The sequence below is a fragment of the Fulmarus glacialis genome, unplaced genomic scaffold (assembly GCF_000690835.1).
Source record: "Fulmarus glacialis isolate BGI_N327 unplaced genomic scaffold, ASM69083v1 scaffold9803, whole genome shotgun sequence".
In the NCBI taxonomy this organism is placed as follows: domain Eukaryota; kingdom Metazoa; phylum Chordata; class Aves; order Procellariiformes; family Procellariidae; genus Fulmarus; species Fulmarus glacialis.
In genome coordinates, this window is record NW_009204868.1 from 1,784 (window position 1) to 22,244 (window position 20,461).

General features: G+C 42.9%; 1 protein-coding gene across 1 annotated transcript in view; it reads right to left on the reverse strand.

The window, feature by feature from the left end:
- Positions 1 to 762: 762 nt before the first annotated feature.
- The window catches only part of FASN (fatty acid synthase), a 38,367-nt gene continuing 18,668 nt past the window's right edge, over positions 763 to 20,461 (reverse strand). The window contains exons 21-42 of the mRNA XM_009575155.1: positions 19,891 to 20,201; positions 19,366 to 19,755; positions 17,192 to 17,356; positions 16,866 to 16,984; positions 16,611 to 16,765; positions 16,068 to 16,271; positions 14,911 to 15,061; positions 14,227 to 14,405; positions 13,521 to 13,640; positions 13,249 to 13,371; positions 10,005 to 10,228; positions 9,498 to 9,699; positions 8,294 to 8,445; positions 7,712 to 7,803; positions 7,411 to 7,562; positions 6,885 to 7,127; positions 5,245 to 5,433; positions 4,474 to 4,701; positions 3,790 to 4,010; positions 3,105 to 3,203; positions 2,731 to 2,982; positions 763 to 1,625 (exon numbers count right to left, since the gene is read on the reverse strand). Of these exons, the coding sequence (XP_009573450.1) occupies positions 1,488 to 1,625; positions 2,731 to 2,982; positions 3,105 to 3,203; positions 3,790 to 4,010; positions 4,474 to 4,701; positions 5,245 to 5,433; positions 6,885 to 7,127; positions 7,411 to 7,562; positions 7,712 to 7,803; positions 8,294 to 8,445; positions 9,498 to 9,699; positions 10,005 to 10,228; positions 13,249 to 13,371; positions 13,521 to 13,640; positions 14,227 to 14,405; positions 14,911 to 15,061; positions 16,068 to 16,271; positions 16,611 to 16,765; positions 16,866 to 16,984; positions 17,192 to 17,356; positions 19,366 to 19,755; positions 19,891 to 20,201 (4,109 nt within the window). The 3' untranslated portion in view covers positions 763 to 1,487. The remainder of the gene's footprint in view (positions 1,626 to 2,730; positions 2,983 to 3,104; positions 3,204 to 3,789; positions 4,011 to 4,473; positions 4,702 to 5,244; positions 5,434 to 6,884; positions 7,128 to 7,410; positions 7,563 to 7,711; positions 7,804 to 8,293; positions 8,446 to 9,497; positions 9,700 to 10,004; positions 10,229 to 13,248; positions 13,372 to 13,520; positions 13,641 to 14,226; positions 14,406 to 14,910; positions 15,062 to 16,067; positions 16,272 to 16,610; positions 16,766 to 16,865; positions 16,985 to 17,191; positions 17,357 to 19,365; positions 19,756 to 19,890; positions 20,202 to 20,461) is intronic.

The window sequence follows — 20,461 nt, forward strand, 5'->3', positions numbered from 1 at the left end:
ACTAGAGGATGAAGATGGAGAGAACTGGGGTTTTACAGCAGTTCTCAGAGACACAATAGCTCCTCCTAGTCGGTGCTCTGTTGCTACCCAGGTCTCCTCTGTATCATAAGCGTAGCAAGGATTTACTGATTTCAGAAAGGACAGATCCAGCATAGCAAAGGCAAGACTTTTTTTTAACTGAATTTTATGCAAGTTTCCTTTAAAAAGGTACTATATCTTAAAATCATACCATCAAACTGATTACTTAGCTAACTTATGTGGGATCTCCAGTCTCATTACTGAGAGGAAAATGAATACACAAGGCTTAAGCAAGCCCTGTGCTAAATAAAATATACAGGGGCTTTGGGTAGATGCTTGTATGTTTGCCTAAGCTTTGGTTATGGGAAGGCAGGGATAGGAGGATTTGTTCAGTTATTGTTGAAGAATTCTATTCCCCTCCCAATTCCAAATGTCTGGTTGGTTGGTGAGACTGGAGGTGGGAAGGAATAAAGGTAAAGCAATAGTCTTAGTGCTTTATTAAGGTTCTGATACAGCAGAGCACAGAACCTTGCACAAGTATGAACAAAGTACCTGCCTAGGGACAGATCTGCCTGTTTTTATCACACCCAAGTCAAGGCTGTTCAATGCACAGTGGCATCTGTCAAACCATCCACCCTTCCCCCCCACCCTCCTCTCTCCTCAAAAGAGTCGATGATGGCAAGAATCCTCCCTTCTACCTTTTCCTTTCTGAACAGGGCAGGGCAGTGGGAGAAAAAGAAAATAACTAACAAAAGAAACCAGACTGTTCCAAAGATGCACTTTGGTTTAACAAATGGGCAACTTCCCCTTGTGGAATGAACCTTCCCCTCCAAAAAGGGATGCTTCTTTTCTCCTATAACCCACGATAAATTAAAACCAAGTAAGAAGTCTCTGGTTTGACACAATAAATACTTAGCATATATCAAATTAAAAAAATATAGTTACAAAAGCCTCAATGGAATCCTCTTTCTGACTTAACTACAGACAGATTCTTCACAGACAAAAGGTATCTCCAAAATCAGCTGCAGCTCCCCTCCCTGGCTCACTGGGCTTGGTCAACAAGTGCTATCACATACCCTTTGGAATACTGTTAAGACAAAACAATATAGAGCACAAGAAGTCTACTCCTAAATTTGTTTTTCATACTGCCAAGGGTGTAAGAAGCAACCATTGGTGGGGAACCCTCACAGCAGTGCACAGTGACAGAGTCACAGCACTAGAGTAACATGGACAGGGATACCAGGGGAAAACAAAGCATAGGAAGGGAAGGAGAGAGAACCCATTAAAGTTGGGAAAGGAAAAGATGAGAAAGAAAGAGAGAGAAAGAGACCAATCAAGTTCAGCTGGACTTCCCAGTTCTGGCAGCAGAGCAGATGAGATGTTGAACAACAGGAAGAGTTCCTTGGGGTCTGTCATAAGAAGGAATGTTGTTGGCATTTTCTTCACCATTGACAGTAGGTAAGCAGAAGTTAACCCTCTCTGACACTGACACGTGGCTCTGCGAGTGAGCTGTGGATGATCCCAATAATTGATTCAACACCATCTCCCTCCAGTAAGGTGTGGTGATCCCCTTCAATAATATGGACAGATACTTTCCCATCGCATACCTGCACAGATACAAAAAAGAAAAACTTTACATTCACAATTTACAACCAGCTGGTCATCTAGCTGTTTTGGGCTTGTCAATCTTTTAAGTTACTCATAGTTTACACTACTGTCTCTATCAAACAGTTTTACTCTGACACATTTTCATAGATCTGATGCAGGGCATTGTTTGAAACCAGAGTTTTAAAGCATGATAATTTGACAGCCTGGCAGGTAATCCACTCAAATAGAAGCTAGGCAGGAAGCCAACCAACCTGATACTAACAGAATAATTTACCTGCAATATCAAAGAATGAATGATAAAGTAGCTACTTCCAAGCCCTTACGAAAACCAAAAAACCCACCCCTTCACCTGATCTTTCTCCCTCCACCACAAATCTTCCTTGAAGGTCATTATGTAACTTTAATACCATACAAGTTAGCTTGGAATCAACAATGAATGTAAGTTAGAAGTCTGAAGGGATAGGAGATGCCAGAAGCAGGAAGGTAATTCTGAAAAATCGCTTCCTTTTCCCTAGTATCCGTACCAAAATGTAAGACACTTAACCCTTTTATACGTGAACAGGGGCTAAGGAACAGTGACATTATCTGGACTACAGGCCGAAAACCTAGGTTTTTTAGGCCCACAAGAAACCCACATACTAACTTCTAAGTGGTCCACAAACAGTAACAGAAAAAGCTGCCTCTATTGTCAGCAGGCTGACACTCTTCAAAAGTCTGCCCTCATGCAGTGGACAAACTTTAGGGGTCTACAGGGAACGGAGGAGACTAAAAGTTACTTCTGTCAGGTTACTCTCTTTTTAACACCTTTATTATCTGAAGTCTATCTAGAGAGCTGCAAGCATTAGCTATAGAAAACACTCATCCAATATAGAGGCTATACCTTCTCCTGGCTCCCACTACCCTGAGAAAATGCCTGGAACCAATCAACTCATTTGGTTTTGGGGACTTTTAATTCTTGTTAGAGCATGATAGCTGCAAAATGATCATTTCTTTCAGGTTGGTTTCATCCCTTCTCCCTCAGTAAGGATGATTTTTCCATGCTTTTCTTTTGCTCCCCCAAATATCAGGAGAACCTCAACAGTCACCAGTGGGCCTCAGACTGACCTCTGAGAGTCTGTAGTCTCCACCCAGACCTTCTTCATATTCATTGTGAGACTTTGCCCGCATCAGTGTCACATTCCCATGATACTTGGACTCTGGTATATAGCTGTCAGCAGCCTTCAGTTTATGGTAAAAGGAAGCAGCAGCAAAGCTGAGTGCTTCACGATTGATGTTTGTATGAATCCGAGTTATCAGGTCTGCAGCAGCATTCACACGAGCCTCCAGATCTTTCAAGGGCAGAAGAACCTCCAGCAGCTGAAAATATTAACATTTTTTTTCCCATTAGCCTCAATATCTGAGAATCCATCTCTGTTAAACAAAAAACCACACCCCTCTTGTGCAACATAAAGAGATACAAAAAAAAAAAGAAACATTACCTTATTGTATTCAATGCCTGTAAATTGCTGAACAAAGGCACACAATGCTTCAGTCTCCAATGCAGCCTCATTTCCTTGGGTCAGCTTAGCTCTGTAGCTCTGGAAAAGAGAAGAATAAAATGCGAACATGAGAGGGATATGCCTGATCTTGAATGTTAGATAAAAACAATTACAGAACAAAGGGCTTTGAACTGGGAAAAAGGGAGGGGGGAAAAAAAGAAAGAAAAAAAGATAGACTGAAGCTTGGGGTGGGGGAGGAAGATCCCTTAAGGACAGATTAGAAAGCAAATCCACAGGTGGCAATTGCCAAGAGCCTACTATCCTCTAGAAAGTACAATGAAAATGGAAAACATGCCTTAAGCAAGGCTTCCTAGCATGCCTACACAAGGATCTTGTCTTGCAGGCTCCAGGATCTTCCAGAAGACATACTAATATCATGACTTACCATAGCAAGAGCAACATTTGTGTCCCAGCCCTCGCCCGTTAATGAAGACCACCCCCCATGTGCTTCCACCCTTCAGCCCTCCCTAAGCATCCACTGTCTACAGCTGTCTCCCAACTCCCCTGTCAAGAAAAGTCTGTCAGCTTTTCAGATGGCTCATACCTAGAATAGTAAGCTCCAAGAACATGAGCCCTGATGACACAGGATGGTCCCCAGACAGAAGATTTTCTTTGTATCTCTTACCTGAGTATATGCTGCCACAAAGGAATGAGACCCATCAAAGAGGAATAGACTGTTGAGTGCATGGGAAGCATTTTGTTGTGCTTGCAGTTGGGAGCACATTTCAAAGGCTACACAGGCACCGAAAGAATATCCAGCAATGCGGTACGGTCCTTCAGGCTGTATCTGCTTCATACAGTCAATGTAATAGGCTGCCAGGCTCTGTATGCTGTCCAAGGGAGCAGCTAGAACATGGAAGCAAGTTAGAAACAGGCTCCAGTGAAAAGACACTGGCAGAAACAATTATGTTTTCATGAGCTCAGAAACAACCCTGTTGGAAACATCCAGGTTATTTTGAACGTAAGTTTCTAAATTATGGTTAACAACTTACATTTTGGACAAGGAATAGTAATGTTCTTGCTTTCCAAAGACAGGTAGAACAGCATGCCTTGTTTTTCTCCTGCATGCTTATCTGCTGACAGGGACTCAATACAACATCCAGTTGTTCCATTTCCCCATTCATAAGCTCTTCAGTCTAACCTAGTACTTTTCTTACTACCTGGGGATGTCTGACATGACCCTATGCAGACTATAGGTACTGATGCTTGATCCTCTGAGTTTAAGAGTCTAGAAACAAAGCTCTCTATAACGCAACTAAAATTCAGAATGTTACATTTACAAATTCAAGATGCTGAAGAACCGAGATACCTTTTGTGCACTGGAGCCCATAGCAGGGCATATGAAGTCTGGAGGCGAGAGTGTAGAAAACTGCAATGGATCCTTCAATGGGGTGAACAAGGAAAAGAGGGCACTCTGTGCTCTGAACATCATTGAGACGGGTGACCGTTGGTCCTTCTGGGTTCACCAACAAGTTGTTCAAATCTAGTTTTGGAGGTTTGCCTGGGCCTGTCTTCATCAGTTGGGATGGCTTCAGCTCTTTGAACGGAAGCACACCAGACAAACACAATTAGATTCAGGATCAGTCTTGGTCACATAGCCATAGTCCTAAAGGAGAATCTCAAGGCTGCTCTGGATTAGCCCATTGGCTCACTAAATCATCAGGGCACAGACATAGGGATCTTCCTATTGTCAGCTGCTCTGCAGCAACTCCATATGCTTTTAGCTTACAGTAAGCATCACATGACATTGTTTATTCCTCAGACAGGTAAAAGGTCTCAAACTGCATCCTGCACTCAGCTGCCTGAGATTACTCATGCAGGCAAATACTAGCCAGCATGCTGGATACCAGCAGCTTTCACCCTCTTTCTTATACCCTGCCCCCAGAACTGATGGGCCTGACCCAATGGTCAATGCACTTCAGTGATGTGTCTGTCACTTAAAAGCCTTTCAGCTATAACCTTATTTCATGATCTTATTTCATGATTTGATAGAGGCTTATGTCACTAGAAATGAAAGCAATGGATTGGGAGTTTGTTTGGACTCAGGTGACTGGTAGTAACCCTGATCCAGACACTGTACCTTCTGCTGTCCCGGACTTGGAAGAAAGTTCACGCAGTTTGTTGATTGTAAGGAGTCGAATTTCTCTCATGGTCATAACGATGTCATAGTCTCTCTCCAGTGTCTGGCGCACCTCTACACCCATCAAGGAATCCAAGCCCAAGTCTGCCAAGGAACTCTCAGGATTCAGACTACTCACGTCACGGACACCTGAGAAAAAAACCAGCACACTAACAAAAAGCCTCTCTAGCAGTCTTCTCATCTTCCTTCTCTCTCCTAAAACCTGAATAAACTACAGCTACAGGGAATTACCTTTCAGGATCATCTAATGCTTTCACAAGTCACCTCTTCTACAACCCACGTCTGGTCATATGGGATCTAGTCTTCAGACTAACATTAACATGTTAATGTGCACAGCTTTATGAGAGGGGATACATCAGTCCCAGCTAAGTAGCTGTGAGCATTATCACTTCAGCTGTAGACGAAGTTCAGAGCAGTCAGCTAGCAGAATTTCACATACTGGAGGCTCTAACTGAAACTGCAGTCCTAGACATAATGCAACTAATCCTCAGCTACAACATGAGATGAAATGGTTACCAGTGTCAATGATGGTTGATTGCAACACTTGATGTCTATCACATTGGAGGAGGTAATTCCTCTAGTCTTCATCACCTCTTCCCCTTCAATTTTCACACTGTTCAAGTCTCTCACCCTTTCCTTACCTGTAAAAGGCTTCTCATAATAACACTTGCATCTACAGCTCTTCCTCCCCTCCTCCACCTTGTGCTGCCCCATGTTGCCACCCTTCCCACCATTAGGATTCTTACCAGCTTCTCCTTTTGTTGCCTTCACACAGTCTCTCCTTCCAAACTAACCCTACAGCTGGTACAATTTCCCAGACACTTTCCTATGACTTCTAAAAGCCATGTCTGTTCTCTGAGGTCAGATTCGCTGTCAGTTACTGCACACAATTCCTTAAGCAATATTCAGGAGACTGTCTTTAATTTATCAGTACTTCTTTTGGTAGTAAACAAAGGATCAGTACACACTTCTGTCTGCAAAAGAGGCAACTGAAGTGGGATATAGTAGAGTTGACAAAGATTATTCATTTTCAACACAAGAACAGGGGACGTAATGGTAAAAGGAAGCAGGTTCAAAACAGACAGGAGGACATGGCCACTTCTTGTAGCGCATAGTTAAGCTATGGCTACTAGATGTTCACATGGGATGACAGACAGAGGTGGTAAGAGAATACACCACCAGTTAGTCACTAAGTACATAAAAGCTACTTTCTGCGGCATGGGGACATCCCGAGGTGAATATTTGAAAGCTGGAATAGTACTTAGAAAGTTAGTCATGTATTTGCCCTATTATGTGCTGTCCTAGAATTTTGCTCTTGGGGGCTGTTCCTATTGATTCTCCATTTGGAGAAAGGCACCAGTCCACTCTAAACAAAACCCAAGACACTGAAGTATGTGTGCACATGTATGTAAACACACTAAGGGATAAAAGCCCACGCTGAAGAAACAAACTGATTATTGGAGAGAAGGAGCAGTATAAAGGAAAAAATAAACAAACAAACACCTACAGCAGCATCACTGCTTTCCAAAAACATTGAGATGGTAGACACTGCCCAGCAGTGCTTGTCTGAGAGCACTTACCCAGGATGTGAGCAACAGCTTCTACAAGATCCCGCTGACTGCCTCCTTCAGTTTTCACAGAGACCTTCTCTGCTAGGACAAAACTGGACATGACAGGATGAGGTTGATTCAGGAAGATATCGAGCACCTCCAGGCATGAGCTGATTTGCTGGGGAATGGTTCCCCCAACCACAATCTCTTTGTTTCCCATTGTCTTCATAAGGACACCCACATCACCAATGGCTCCCCATTGGATTGCCAGACCTGGAGGACAAATCAGAAGAAAGAACACTAGGCAACTAACTAAAGCACATGGCAGCAACAAAAGGGAGTTAAAAACAGCTAAGCTAAGGCCTCCATTTCCTTTGTACTGTTAAATGGTCAGTGTTCATTCACACATGAATGACTCAGGGTAACAGCTAGGAGAGGAAACAGCCTTCAACACTCGTTATTGTTCCAGACAAGTGCACAAGTTTCTGGTGAGCTGGTTCTCCTCTGGACGTTTGGTGGGGTAGATTTTTCTGTACAATGAGTAAAGTCATCTTACCTGGGAGTCCATCATGATGTCGCTGTTCACAGATACGCTCCATGGTAGAATTGGCAAAGCCATAATTACTTTGCCCAGCATTTCCTTTTCCACAGCTTACAGAGGAGAACACAACAAAATAGTCCAGGTCTGGACACTTCTTACGAGTCACCCTTGGAGCAGAGCAGGAGAGAAACCCCATCAGAAAAACCTGCTAACTATGTGTTACTGTGGAAGCCTAGCGCAAGACTAAAACTACTAAGTTTGATCAGCTCTGTGACCATAAAAGCAGTTCATATTTGTCCCTTCTACAGACACTTACCAATCCAAATGAAGGGTGCCTGAATACTTGGGCTTGTTGACCTCCCAGAATAATTCTGGGGTCTGATTTTCAATCATGGCATCTCTAAGGACCTATTGCGGGAGGGGAAGAGAAAAGAAAAAAAAAGAAGTGCCGTTTCAGTATCTCCAGTTTCTCCATTTAAATTTGTCACGTTGTTTGAGATATGAGAGGATATCACTACACAATGCATTTTTGTAACTTTACAGTACAGACATGTCCTGAAATATGACAAGGACCACATGGCTTTTGATAAGTCTGCTTTTTTCAGTACTGCCACTGCAGCCTTCAACTGGCAAGTTCTGTATGGGATTTTTCTTGTCCCCAGGGGTCTTGGGCAACATTTGTCTTATCCCAGAACTGAGCTTGCTGGCCAAATGCTGTTGCTTCCCAGGTCAAGGGGCCAGACCCGTAAGCCTTTAGTCACCAGGTAAGGCCAAAGCAAAGTGTTCTTTGAAACACAGAGAGGCAATCTAAAACTGTGTGAAGCCTGACTGCCCTCAGTAAAAAAGCCACTTGAACGGCTGCTGTCTCTTACAAGTCCTAAGCATTTCTGTCACTTACCACAGCCAAATTAAAGATGCCTCCAACTGGGCCAAGCTGCAAAGCTTCTTCTATCAATAGCTGTGTTCCTTCTAGTGTTCCAATATCACTGGTAGAGACCAACACTTGGATTCCCAGTGCCTTCCACTCTCTAACACATTTAGCCTGGTAGCCTTCAAAAAAAAGTGAACAGTGCCTGGGATGAAGCATTCAAACCATAAGGCTTTAGTTAACCTGCTCCTTACGCTTTTCTGACTAGATAGGGAATGAATAGATAAATAATTCTTGATTCAGCTACAAGAAGAAAATTGGACAAAACCTGAATAGAAGACAGAAATCACTTGAGTTTCAGAAATATTCTAAATAGACCAAAGTGGAGAACAGAGTCGGGAGAAGGTAAGGGCAGGGGGGGAAGGAAGAAAAAGCACAACAGTGAAGGGAAATTAACAAGAATTTGGGTACTGAGACAGGAAAGAATGGCTAGATTAGAGCAAGGCAACAGATTATAGTAGCACAACCAGCATTTGAGAAGTATTTGATCTATGTGTCTGCACAAGTGGTGCAACTGTGAATTTGCCAATAGAAATAAGAAATCTGTAGAGACAGAAGTTTTGTTATGGCTGAATTTGTATGAGGAAACACTGAAGACTACCACTGGTAAGAAATCTCAATGCCGTGACTGTAATCAAACTAATGGCTTAAAACCGAGTAAAAATGCTTACTAGTGTTATCAGATAGTAGGGCACATCTTTACAGATGAGCTATCTGAAGGAGCAAGAGCAAGCATCCACACATGTAACTTGAAGGACAAAGTATCTTTAGCAAGGAGTTTATAGGCCTGTCCTTGTGGCATGTGATCCACCATGCTACAGCCATTGGACAAGTCAGTGAGGTAGCTGGATACAGACTTTGTAGAGGGGTAAAGGTAAAAGTAAGGCTGCAGAAAAAATCCTGGGTAAGGCAGAAAATGGGCTGATAGAATTAGGAAGCATAAAAAACAGGAAAGATATAGTTGGAAAAAAGGTCAAGTTAAAAGATACTTCCTCTTTTAGAATAAAGCGGACAACAGCTTGTTTGAAGTGAGAGAATATATAGACGAGAGGAAAGAAAAGAGATCAAGACATTATTATTTGCTGATAGGACACTTAAAAATGGAGAGAAACTACAAATTGAGGTCTGTTGAAAGGCAGTCAATGTTCCCTGTTCATTTACGGTTTTTGCTTACCAGTTCGTATGCCAGAACGAGATGTCAGTATAAGCTTCTGTGCTCCTCTCTCAACTAGCCACTGTGCCAACTCAAGCCCAAATCCTCCTAGGCCCCCTGTGATGATGTAAGACTTGGTAGGTGGACAGGAGGTTCGGGACATGGCAGAAATTTTAACTGGTTCAGACCTTCTTAAAGGATATTCCTTTTCCTCTTCTTGGACCTTCCCCCCCCCCGCCAAAAAAAAAAAAAAAAAGGAAGAAAAGAAGAAAAAAGAAAAAGTAGTTAAGAGCAGATACACAATGCATTTATCTTTCTATGCTATGCTCCTCCAGTCAATGGGAACGAGCCTTGTAGAATCAAGTGACAGACTTGACAGTTACATACATTATAATGTCAGCAGTAAAAACAATAACCCTGTGCTGTCCTAGTTATACAACTTCAACTTGAACTGGATCAAAATATCCAATAAAGTCACCTACAGAGGATGACCAATGCGGCAGAGAATCAAAGTCATTATCTCATTACCTTGATCATAACTTTGCCAATATGTTTTCCTTGTGCCATGAACCTGAAGGCAGCTTCTACCTCTTCTTTGTTGAAGACTGTGCTCCTCAGGGGTTTTACCACACCATCTTTTATGCCTTTCTGCAACAACTCTGATACTACTTCCCACTCTTCATTTGCCTTATCAAGGACTGCATCTAGTAGGATCCCATGAAATGCCACATTCTTGAGGAAAAGAGACATTCCTAGAAAAAGCAACTTGGTTATCACTTGATGCTGCTGACATTTCAGAACAGAGTCTATCTCCTGCTTCAGAAACATTTCTGTGTAGGTCAGAGTGTAAGACTGAGGAGTAAAGCAGTCATTAGTTGCTAGAATTCTACTTTTTCAAACTCATTCTTGCATATGCTCTCTAAATGCTGTATTAGTTAGGTTGTTCTCTTACAAGCAGACCAGTTTAACAGAAACTCCACTCATAAAAATTGTGTGTCAAGAGGACAAGCTATGACATGGTCAGTCTGATATTAAAAAGGACATTTTGTGTCTAGTGACAACTGAGTTAGAGTTACAGAGCAGCTAAAATCCTATGTACATCCTGTCCATCTCCACAGGAAACTCTTCTTCATAGGAAGTTTTCCATGATGCTAGGATCTTTTGAAATTTAATTAGAATAAGAAAGGAGACTGTCAACACTTGCTATATGCAGTCATTCTACAACAGAAGAACATTCTTGTCACTTTTCACTAACACATCAGATTATAACATTCAAATTTGTTTTCCCATCAAGAGAAATCAAGTTAATCTTGCCCCTGTGCCATCAAAAACTGGGAGGTGCTGTTGACTCTCTCGAGGGACAAGAGGCCTTGCAGAGGGATCTGGATAGACTGGAACATTAAGCAACCATCAATGACATGAAATTTAGCAAGAACAAATGCCAGATTCCACACCTGAGACCAAGTAATACCAGATACAAGTATAAATTGGGAGAGGAGTGGCTGGAGAACAGCCGTGCAGAAAGGGATCTGGGGGTGCTGGTTGGCAGCAGGCTCAATAGGAGCCAGCAGTGTGCCCTGGCAGCCAAGAGGGCAAATTGCATTCTGGGGTGCACCAAACACAGCATAGAACCATAGAATAGTTTGGGTTGGAAGGCACCTTTAAAGATCATCTAGTCCAACGCCCCTGCAGGGAGCAGGGACACCTTCAACTAGCTCAGGTTGCTCAGAGCCCCGTCCAACCTGACCTTGGATGTTCCTAGGGATGGGGCATCTCCCGCCTCTCCGGACAACCTGTGCCAGTGTTTCATCACCCTCATTGTAAAAAATTTCTTCCTTATATTTAGTCTAAATCTACCCTCTTTTAGTTTAAAATCGTTCCCCCTTGTCCTGTCGCAACAGGCCCTGCTAAAAAGTTTGTCCCCGTCTTTCTTATAAGCCCCCTTTAAGTTCTGATAGGCCGCAATCAGGTATCCCCGAACCCTTCTCTTCTCTAGGCTGAACAACCCCAACTCTCTCCGCCTTTCCTCATAGGAGAGGCATTCCATCCCCCTGATTGTTTTCGTGACCCTTCTCTGGACCCGCTCCAGCAGGTCTGTGCCTTTCTTCTGCTGCAGGCTCCAGAGCTGGACACAGCACTGCAGGGGGGGTCTCACTGGAGCAGAGCAGAGGGGCAGAATCACCTCCCTCGACCTGCTGGCCACCTTTCTTTTGATGCAGCCCGGGGTACAGTTGGCTTTCTGGGCTGCAAGCGCAGGTTGCTGGCTCACGTCCAGCTTGTTGTCCACCAGTACTCCCAAGTCCTTCTCGGGAGGGCTGCTCTCAATCTCTTCATCCCCCAGCCTGTACTGATGCTGGGGGTTGCCCCGACCCAGGGGCAGGACCTTGCACTTGGCCTCGTTGAACCTCATGAGGTTCACACGGGCCCGCTTCTCGAACTTGTCCAGGTCCCTCTGGATGGCATCCCATCCCTCAGGCATGTCGACCGCACCACTCAGCTTGGTGTCATCTGCAAACTTGCTGAGTGTGCACTCGATCCCACTGTCTATGTCATTGATGAAGATATTAAACAGTACTGGTGCCAATACAGACCCCTGAGGGACACCAATTGACACCAGCATAACCAGCTGGTCAAGAGAGGATTATCTTGCTGTATTTAATCATTGGTGCAGCCTCACCCTGAGTACTGTGTGCAGTTCTGGGCCCCTCAATTTAAAAAGGATGTGAAGGTACTTAAATGCATCCAGAGGAGGGCAACAAAGCTGGTGACAGGGCTGGAAGACATGTCCTCTGAGGAGCAGCTGATGACTCTGGGTTTGTCTACTTTGGAGAGAAAGAGGCTGAGGAGCAATCTCATTGCTCTCTACAGCTTCCTGAAGAGGGGATGTGGAGAGGGATGTGCTGATCTCTTCTCCCTAGTATCCAGTGATAGGATGCATGGAAATGGCTCGAAGCTGTGTCAGGGGAGGTTCAGACTAGATATTAGGAAACATTTCTTTACCAAAAGGGTGGTCAAACACTGGAACGGACTTCCTAGAGAGGTGGTTGATGCACCATACCTGTCAGTGTTTAAGAGGCATTTGGAAAATGCCCTTAAATAATATGCTTTTATTTTTGGTCAGCCCTGAAGCAGTCAGGCAGTTGGACTAGATGATCGTTGCAGGTCCCTTCCAACTAGAACTATCATATTCTATTCAAAATGGCGCAGGTATTTAGTGAAACAACAAATTAAGGTTCTCTCAAGATCAGGTTGTCTGTAGCTATCTGAAAAATTCCAGTTACTTTCACTCTACAAATGATCAAGTTTACCCAGAACAGTGGGCAAAACTGCAGCTTGTATAGCTATGAACTTCATTTGCTAAGTTTCACAGTGCATTCATCTGTTACAAATGGATATGTTACATCCCAAAAAGTCAACTCCAACAGATCTATGAAATCTACAAGCTAACAGAGTTGTAAACAGTGCCATGTGAAATGAATTCCTATCCACACACTTTGTGGGCAACATGTCCTATACTGATTTTAAAGAAAGGCTTTGAGGAAGATAATTATTTTGCATGTTTTATGCAGGCTTCCAGAAAAATGCTGAGTACCATGCTTCTCCAAGAAGGTATTTGTTGAAAAGAGCACATAAATTGTTAGTGATAAAAGTGAAACAAGTATTCCAGCGAAAAGCTTTTCTAAATTTGAAGATTAGTCTGTGTTAAGATAGCATATAGGTTGTGCTGTCATGCTTGCTTAACCTAACAAGATGTCCCTATGTCCCATCTTACCAAGCTGGCTGTTGTTAGACAGATCGAATTTGCCTATTTCCAGAAAGCGCCCATGTCGAGCAAGACAACGCAAACTGGCTTGGAGCTTCTCTTCTGCCAAGGAATTTAACACCAGGTTGACACCTGCAATGAAAGGAGAAGCAACTATTTAATAAACCCAACTCGGCTGAGAGCCTAACCCTGTTTTCTAGTCACTCATTTTGTCTTTAGAAAGTGCAACTGCATAATGTGGCATAACTTACAAAAGGAGGAAAAATATTCCTTGAACTTACCTTTTCCATTGGTAACTCGCAGTATATGTTGCTCAAAGGTAGTATTTCGGGAGCTGGCAAAGCTATTAGCATCCAGCTGTGGGAATCTTGCTTGGAGATACTCACGTTTCTCAGTGGAGCCTGGAAGTTGAAGACAAGTTGAATGATGCTAGTACTCTTATATTAAGTTTTTTCTGATAAAACAGCCCATTTTCATCTGCACATCTTTTCCCAAGGGCTGCAAGTCTGAGCAGCCATCAAGCACTTGCTTCAAAGCTCTCAGGCTCTCAAGGTGTCAAACCTTAGGACAAAGGCTTTCTAGTTATTACTGCTCATTTATGAGATAAGGCTTGGTCTGTTTCTGGTCCTTGCCCTACAATGGATAGACATTCTTTGATCACATTACTGAATTTAAAATGAAGCAGCCTTGGTCGTCTTCTGTACTTTTGATTATAAAGGGTACAGAGGTACATAAATTTGTCTGTGCTGTGGAAGTTTCAAGCGCATAGTCAGTAGCTGTATTTACCATGCATCCTGTTCTCAGTCTAGAAACTAGATCAATGTTATAGGAGATCATACTGGGGGGAAGTATACACATAAATATGTATTTTTATGTATAAACACGTGCACGCACACACACACACACATTTCCTCTCTCTATTTATTATATATATAAACATTATGGGGTTGTTTTTTTCCCCCATAACATTGGGCCCTCAGTACTCACCTACAGTAGCAAAGACACGGCAGCCCATGCTCAGGGCAATGGCAATGGCTGCTTGGCCCACACCTCCCGAGCCAGAGTGAATAAGGATACTCTCACCCTTCTTGATACCACCTCGAACCACCAAAGCATAATAAGCAGTAGCATAAACTACAGGCACTGAAGCTGCTTCTTCCAGAGTCCTAAGGAGCAAAGTGAAAGAGAGAAGAAATCTTTAGCCTTAGAAAAGACTACTAGATTCTCCTGATGAAATTTGCTTTTCTGCAATGGAAAGGTTAAACTGCCGAGATAAACCAAAAAGTATAAATGGTTCTCAATCACACAGCAGACTACCACAGCTGCCAAGCACAGCCAAGAGTTTCATCCTTCTGCAAAAATATTTTAGTAACCAACCAGTAACATAACCAACACCGAAATCTCAGTGTATACTGAAACACATGAAGCTAAGAGCCCAAGAAAGAAATGAGAACCTCGTGCAAGCTACTGTACAAAAGCCAGTGCTAAACCTCTGCAGTGAATCTAAGCCAAATCCTACAGCTGCTCAGGAGACTATAGCTCTTCTATCACTTCCCAGAAGGGAATCTACCCATTGTGCAGTCCTCTGGTCTGATCAGGGCTGTCATCAGCCTCAGGCAGGAAGGCAAATCTTAACCACATACACAAACCAGAAAACAGAAGTTGACCTACCAGTTTTTAGGCACCTCCCACAGAAACATCTTGTCACAGTCTACCACTGTTGCCAGCCCCTTTGCTGGCAGCAATCCCATCACCCTTCTTCCAGCCAGGTCCCGTCCTGAGAACTCCATGCCCAGCATGCACTGTTTTGAAGCCCAGTTACCTGAAAGAAGGTAAGCATCTTTTACAGAGGAAAATTTCTCTTCTAAAATCCCTTGGCCAAGAATTTACAATAGTAGTCCCTGAAAGTTGGAACCACAGAGACAGAAAAAGTGCTGGGATTTGTCTACTATGTACACAGTTCATAGGTCACCATAGTTAATTTCTCACTTTTAAGAACAAGAGTAGCAGAAAAGGACTTGGTCTCATTAAATCTTACTCTTTATCCTTGATGATATTGCTTTAGTTTCCAGTTTTCATCTCAGAAATTTCATGGAAACGTCCTGTTTCAGAGGCAATTTTGTTCCTCTTTGAAAAAGAATGATATATAAACTAGAAAGGATGATCACAGCAAAAATAGCTTTACTGTGAAACCTTGATTTTTGCAAACACCCATTTTAGGCAGAGACTAATCTCAGTCATGAAGGGAAACCCAGACCTAATCAAGTCGCCCATAAGAATCTCCAAACGTACTTTTTACGTGTTCTGCCCCTCCTCCTTTCAACAGAGCTTTAAAACCATTCAATAGACATTACATTAAATCTTAACTCCCTATGAGGCAAGATATTATCACCTCCATTTTGTAGACAGGAGACTACTTCACCTTGCATTTTTCTCCCCTAAAAGCAAAGCATGTCCAGCAACATAGCAGCATGAAACTTCAACATCCTCACCTTGGCATGTACCTTGCCCATCTCTGGAACCTCCATCAAATTGTTTCACCTCACGCTTGATATCTATGCAATGGTGCTAGTAATGTTTCCTCACAGCAAGGTTTATTAATTCTGCCATATGAAAAATGGGACTGCAACTGGAAGTAGAACTTACGAGTTTTTGGTGTACAGTCCTGCAGCAGGGCCCTATTTCCTTTTCAAAGGTATGCTTTCTTGCTAAACAGAAACTGATTTTAGACTTTAGCTAGTGCATAACTATGATTCAGGAGATTATGTGAATAAATTCTAGAACACTAACACATAAATACATTTTCTTTTAGTGTAATTTTAACTCACCAGGGATAGCATCTGGAGAAAGCTTTCCTGTGGCCAGCATAATGTCTCGGAAGTTGAGAGATGCATAATAGACTTTGCAGAGTTGAACATTGGGATTAGTTGCGTGGAAGTGTTGAAGTGGGGAGACAATCCAACGAAGAGACGAGAGGTCTCCACGAGTCAACACGTTTACATAGGCATATTCTGTCAACTCCTGAGGTTGTGCTGCAGAAGAAGGAACAGTAAGAACTTTACACGCATTAACACAGGCACACACTTTCCAGAGCAAGTAAATTCCTTGTGTAATCGCTACCTCCTCCTCCATGTGCTCTCCAGAAAGCCCTTTCTTACCCTGCAATTCTACCCATGCCCCAAATAGCTCATCCCTCCTCCTGACACCAGAGCATGCTACTGTTCACTCTGAGTTGGAACAGAAGAATTCCAAATTATCCAGTAAAAAATAATAATAAAAAATAACTGTAGGAACAATAGCTACTCATTTTCTATTCAAGTCCATTCAGACTCAAGGCCCTGCAAGTGATCCTCAGACCTTGAAGGAGTTACCTTCCTGCAACGGGAGATGCCTGAAGGAGCCCCACTTTCCATCACGATACACATTCATCACCAGGTCCCTCTGAACAATCTTCTGTATCTCCAGGGAAGAAAGACTTGTGGGTGGGACAGCTGATGAAGGGTTCAAGTTGGAAACGAACACACACCTAGAAGCCAAGAGTTGTCATTTTGTTTGTTTTGCTATAGGCCTGAAGAGAAGCTAACACATCTCATCTCCAACTGCGACTCAAGGGCATGCTTACGTACCTGATTCTGTGGCCTTCTGCTTCAAGTCGGAGGCAGTTCACCATTCCCAAAATTCCCGAGTTCCCACAACTGGTGGCAGTCAACCACACAGGCTGCTCCGATGGGTCAGCCAAGATCTCCTACAGGACAAACCCCAAACTGTTTTATTAGGAACCACAGAAACTGAAAAGCCCTCCTATCCTTAAGGCAGAGATGAATAACTTCTATTTTAAGAAAAGTAACTGAACACACAGACACACACACGCTTCTTTTAACACTGCTAAATATCTCATTTAGAAAGTGTAATGATTTGGAAATTCAGATATCGAGGACACAGGAATTCTCACCTTTAAGGATTCAACCCACTTATAATTGTTCTCATCTACTGGCAGAAAGACAGGTGTTTTGGCAGGGGCTTGCCGACGACACAGGAAAATAACAGAGCCAAAGAATGATTTTTTCATGGCAACCAGATTCAGTGAGGCTTTGCTGAATAAGCCCTTCCACTCCGCCTGTCAAATCAGGTAAAACAACAGTTAACAGAAAAGTCAAAGTCAGTTAAAAATACAAGTCACATCTATACTTCAAGTTGAGTCTTCTCAAAAACAGCTTCACCAGGAACAACAGGCACTGTCCACCTCTTTCTTGCCTTTGCTTGAAATCTTGGCTCTGTATTGTCTCAGTACAAATATATATTTGATTAACATAACAGTGTTTTATCCACATCTGTACTATTCCTTCTTCCCTAAATGATCCTCAGAAAGCAGTAGTACAAGCATCTCGAAGCCCTGGTTAGGGAACTAGTCTTACCACACTACCAGGTGTGCAAAAAACAGAGCAGTGACCATGCTGTCAAACCCCATAGGGTATCTGAACATGTCTAGAATTTAATTCCAGCAGCAAGGCACACCTCCAGAGACAAACAGAATGTACAGATTCCAACACAGAAAATAACAGAAGTGGAAACACTGAGTTTAGACGTTACCAGTCTATGTCACATAAGCCCTGTCTGCAACAGAAAAAGTGGGACAGAGGAAACGCGAAAAAACAAATTACCCAAATCCTTCAGCTGCAGGGGGATGGGGAGAAGCAACCAACCACTAGCAGGGAAGAAGCACCTATACCCGTAAGTTACATTGAAATAACATTTCAGAAATAGCATTTCAGAAAAACAAGAGAATGGAAATGCATGTATGGCATATCCAGAAACACTGAAGCTCTACTATACAAATGAAATAAAGATGACTGCAGGCTCTTAGAAAAGCATCCATTTGCTTTGCATATGCCAGGCACAAAACAGTGCAAGGTTTTTACAGCATGATCCCTTATATCAAGGACTAGGGACAGTGTCCCTATCTAGAAAACTTTAAGAACTATATTAAGGGCTGCCCACTCTCACCTGTGTAGTATCATTTTCTTTAGAGAAGGTGCATTCAACTCACATGTATCTCATCCGAGGGATTTGCTAATACCAGGCTACCAAGACTTATGATAGATCTAGGTTTTAAGTTATCAGCTTCAGTAGCATCTCACAGTCTTCTTTTTATCCCCCTCATCACTGAGTAAGATGCAAATCCAAAAGAACTCACCCTTTCTTCTCAAATCTCCTTGAAAAATCTTTGCAGAAAGTGAAGGGCTAGAATCCATGTCATTGCAAAATTCAAAGTCCAACTACCACACTCCGGAATTATAAACAAAAAAGCTAAACCATTAGAAGTGCTACTCTGTTCTTATTTTAAGAGAAGAGCTGAGAGGCTACAGCCACTCAAATCAGGAAGAATGCATGTGTTCTATAAAGGGGCAGTTTCCCATTACTGCTTAGTCTAACAGCTGCCAAGAGAAAGTGATGTCCCAGTTCCCACCCCTATCCTTGCCACTCACTCTCCTCCCTCTTGTGCCAGCATTGGCATTAGTTCATCTGCATGTTATACGGGTTTGCAGATATAAGGCAGACACCCTGCTCCCCCTCCTCTACTACCTAGGACTTATTTTGCTGTATCTCATTATGGGATCAGATAAAGTGGGGAGGAAGGGAAGGAAGGAAGAAAAAAAAGAAAAGAACAAGAGAAAAGCCTTCCTTTCTGGGAGCACTTCAATGTTAGAAGAACTTAACTCCCTACCAGCAGTGATATCAAAAGGAAGAGAGCGATTCTGATACCGAAGCATTTTAGGATTCTACAGTGATAAAGCTGTACCCCACCCAACAATGCAGCACGTTATTTTAGCTGTAAAGGAATTGTCCTGGCCAGTGTTTTCACACAGATTATATAGATATACAAATGACAATGAATAATTTTCAATGCATTAAGGCTTTCCTAACTGAACTCACAATTTACTCTCCCAACCTAATATATGGAAATTCACAACTCTTCTCAAGAAGTGTTTATTACATATTCCTGTAGAGGGCCTCAATGGAGACTGATGTAAGTGATGTTTACTCAACATTCATCACAAGAGCATCTGCAAGCAGCAGACTCCAGACTACCCACTGAGAAAGTATTTGTCCTTCCAGGAGGCTTACCTCACTCAGGAAGCTGTGTTTCTGCTGTAGGCCTGGACTTGTAAGGAAACTGACAATTTCTCCAACAGTTTCTCCTTTAAGAAGGGTGTGTAGCAAAACAAACCCTCCTTCTTTCACTGCAGCTGCCAAATTAGGGAGAATTTCAGTGGCGTTCCCTAGAACACTTCTTGAACAGTTGCATACCACCAGGTCAGCATTGGTCAGATTTCCAGAGGGAAGGCTAGATGGATCCCACTGGCTAAAGGAAACTCCACCATCTTGTAGCTCTGTTTCATAAGCTGAAAGAGTTTCCAGGATGCAGTCAGTGGCAATGTAGTCCACCTGCAACAGGGGCTGAGTATTCAGAATACTTTTGACATGAGAGAATAGATGTCCACTTCCTGTAAGAGCCTGTGAGAAAAGAAGGGGAAGGAAAAGGGGAAATCAAGTTGAAACACGAATGATATCCAGAATTATAACTGGAACAATAGAAGTATGCAATCAGGTTACTGGTTGCTATGGTTCCATCCCGGGCTTCCAGCTAACCTCTATCATCTTCATCCTGCGACTGGTCATGTTCTCCAATACCACACCCAGGCAAGTCTTCAACTCTGAAGAATCTAGTAATCCGTTGAGAAGAGGGTCATTCTGGAGGTGCATTTTCTCTTGAGTCACAATCTGTTCCAGCTCAGAGTGGAGGTTTCCATTCAGTTCCAGACGGCAGATTTCAGCAAGGATACGCTGAAGGCCCTTCTGTATGGGTGAGGACTCTGCAGCAGCCACTGCAGTTTCTAGTCCAGGGATGACTAATTTGACTCCATGCACCGCCACCTTAGCCTGTAAGTTCTGGATCAGATCTATAGAATAGAAGGGGAAATGAAAGGAAGAGTCAGATTTTCCAAAGATTTTTCTTTTCTTCTCTGCCCCCATTTGCTATACCAGCTGATCAGCACCACAAATTACAGCATCTTGTATCATTAGCCTAGCCACAAAGATATAGTGCATGCTCCTGTACATTCACATGATTATGTATTGTGCAGTAGTTGCAGCCCCCAAACAAGTAGGCTTTATGGCAAGACAGTCTAAAACACCAAAATTACCTGTGGCAAGGCTCTGA